The 1,740-nt window shown below is 67.9% G+C and overlaps 1 protein-coding gene across 1 annotated transcript; it reads left to right on the top strand.

Moving 5' to 3' along the window:
- The first annotated feature begins 250 nt into the window (after positions 1 to 250).
- FOXE1 (forkhead box E1) lies at positions 251 to 1,363 on the top strand. The gene has a single exon (XM_045780348.1). The coding sequence runs from the start codon at positions 251 to 253 to the stop codon at positions 1,361 to 1,363; it is 1,113 nt and encodes a 370-aa protein (XP_045636304.1).
- Positions 1,364 to 1,740: the final 377 nt, after the last annotated feature.

The following is a 1,740-nucleotide window of genomic DNA, read 5'->3' as shown; positions in this document are numbered from 1 at the left end:
CGGGACACTCCTGAGCCTCTGTCTGCACTGAGCCGGCCCGGAAACCGAGGGCACCAAGCCTCCAGAGCACCCCTGCTGGGGAAGCTGTGCTCCGAGTGCCAGCCCACGAGGACTCCCAGAGCTCTCCGCAGAGGGGCCCAGCGCCCGCTCCCTTGGCCCTGCAGCCCAGCCCCACAGCCTCGCAGTCTCGCCCCCGCCCCTCGACAGCAGCGGGCGGCGGGGACACCCCGGGACGCGGGACGGCTGCGCCATGACGGCTGAGAGCCGGCCGCCGCCGCCGCAGACGGAGGCGCTGGCGGCCGTGAAGGAGGAGCGCGGTGAGGCTGGGTCCGGGGTCCCAGCGGAGGCGGCGGGTCGCGGCGCGGGCGGGCGTCGGCGGAAGCGCCCCCTGCAGCGCGGAAAGCCACCCTACAGCTACATTGCGCTCATTGCCATGGCCATCGCGCACGCGCCGGAGCGCCGCCTCACGCTGGGAGGCATCTACAAGTTCATTACCGAGCGTTTCCCCTTCTACCGCGACAACCCCAAAAAGTGGCAGAACAGCATCCGCCACAACCTGACGCTCAACGACTGCTTCCTCAAAATCCCGCGCGAGGCGGGCCGCCCAGGCAAGGGCAACTACTGGGCGCTGGACCCCAACGCCGAGGACATGTTCGAGAGCGGCAGCTTCCTGCGTCGCCGCAAGCGCTTCAAGCGCTCGGACCTCTCCACTTACCCAGCCTACATGCACGACGCCGCCGCCGCCGCCGCCGCCGCCGCTGCCGCCGCTGCCGCCGCCATCTTCCCGGGCGCGGTGCCCGCTGCCCGCCCGCCTTACCCGGGCGCCGTCTACGCAGGCTATGCCCCGCCGTCGCTCGCCGCGCCGCCTCCAGTCTACTACCCCGCTGCCTCGCCAGGACCGTGCCGCGTCTTCGGTCTGGTGCCTGAGCGGCCGCTCAGTCCTGAACTGGGTCCCGCGCCGTCGGGGCCCGCGGGTTCCTGCGCCTTTGCCTCCGCCGGCGCTTCCGCCGCCTCCACCGGCTACCAGCCTGCCGGCTGCGCTGGGGCCCGACCTGCCAACCACTCTGCCTATGCGGCCGCCTACGCGGGCCCGGATGGCGCGTACCCTCAAGGGGCAGGCAGTGCCCTCTTCGCAGCGGCTGGCCGGCTAGCGGGGCCCGCCTCGCCTTCTGCGGGTGGCGGCAGTGGTGGCGTCGAAACCGCAGTGGACTTCTACGGGCGCACATCGCCCGGCCAGTTCGGAGCGCTGGGGCCCTGCTATAATCCTGGTGGGCAGCTCGGAGGGGGCAGTGGAGGAGCCTACCATGCTCGCCATGCGACTGCCTATCCTGGCGGCGTGGATCGATATGTGTCCGCCATGTGAGCCGAGCATACAGTCGAAAATTCCCGGACACCTCGGCTGTCTACATGAACTAAGTATCCCCGAGACCAGAGAACAGAACTGGAGAGAGGATTGAGAGCCACGTGGAAGGGTCCGGTGCACCACATACACACCCGGTTCGCTTTGGAAATGGGAGGAGGTGGGGAGGTGTTGCAGTGGCCCACGGACTGGGACAAAGGACCCTCAATAAGGCGAAGCTCCAAAGGACGTGCCTTTCTGACATTCTACTGGGGAGTATCCTTGGCAATAATGGGCGCGCAGCGTAGTGCCTACACCAGAGTCTAGGATCCAGATTGTGGGGAATCACGTCTTCACTATTCCCTGTATTGCAAGAAACTCGGGCCTTTTTACACGGTTCT

Source organism: Ursus americanus, chromosome 18 (assembly GCF_024610735.1).
Source record: "Ursus americanus isolate L20-20 chromosome 18, mUrsAme1.1.p, whole genome shotgun sequence".
Taxonomy (NCBI): Eukaryota; Metazoa; Chordata; class Mammalia; order Carnivora; family Ursidae; genus Ursus; species Ursus americanus.
This window is presented reverse-complemented; position numbering and strand designations above follow the sequence as displayed.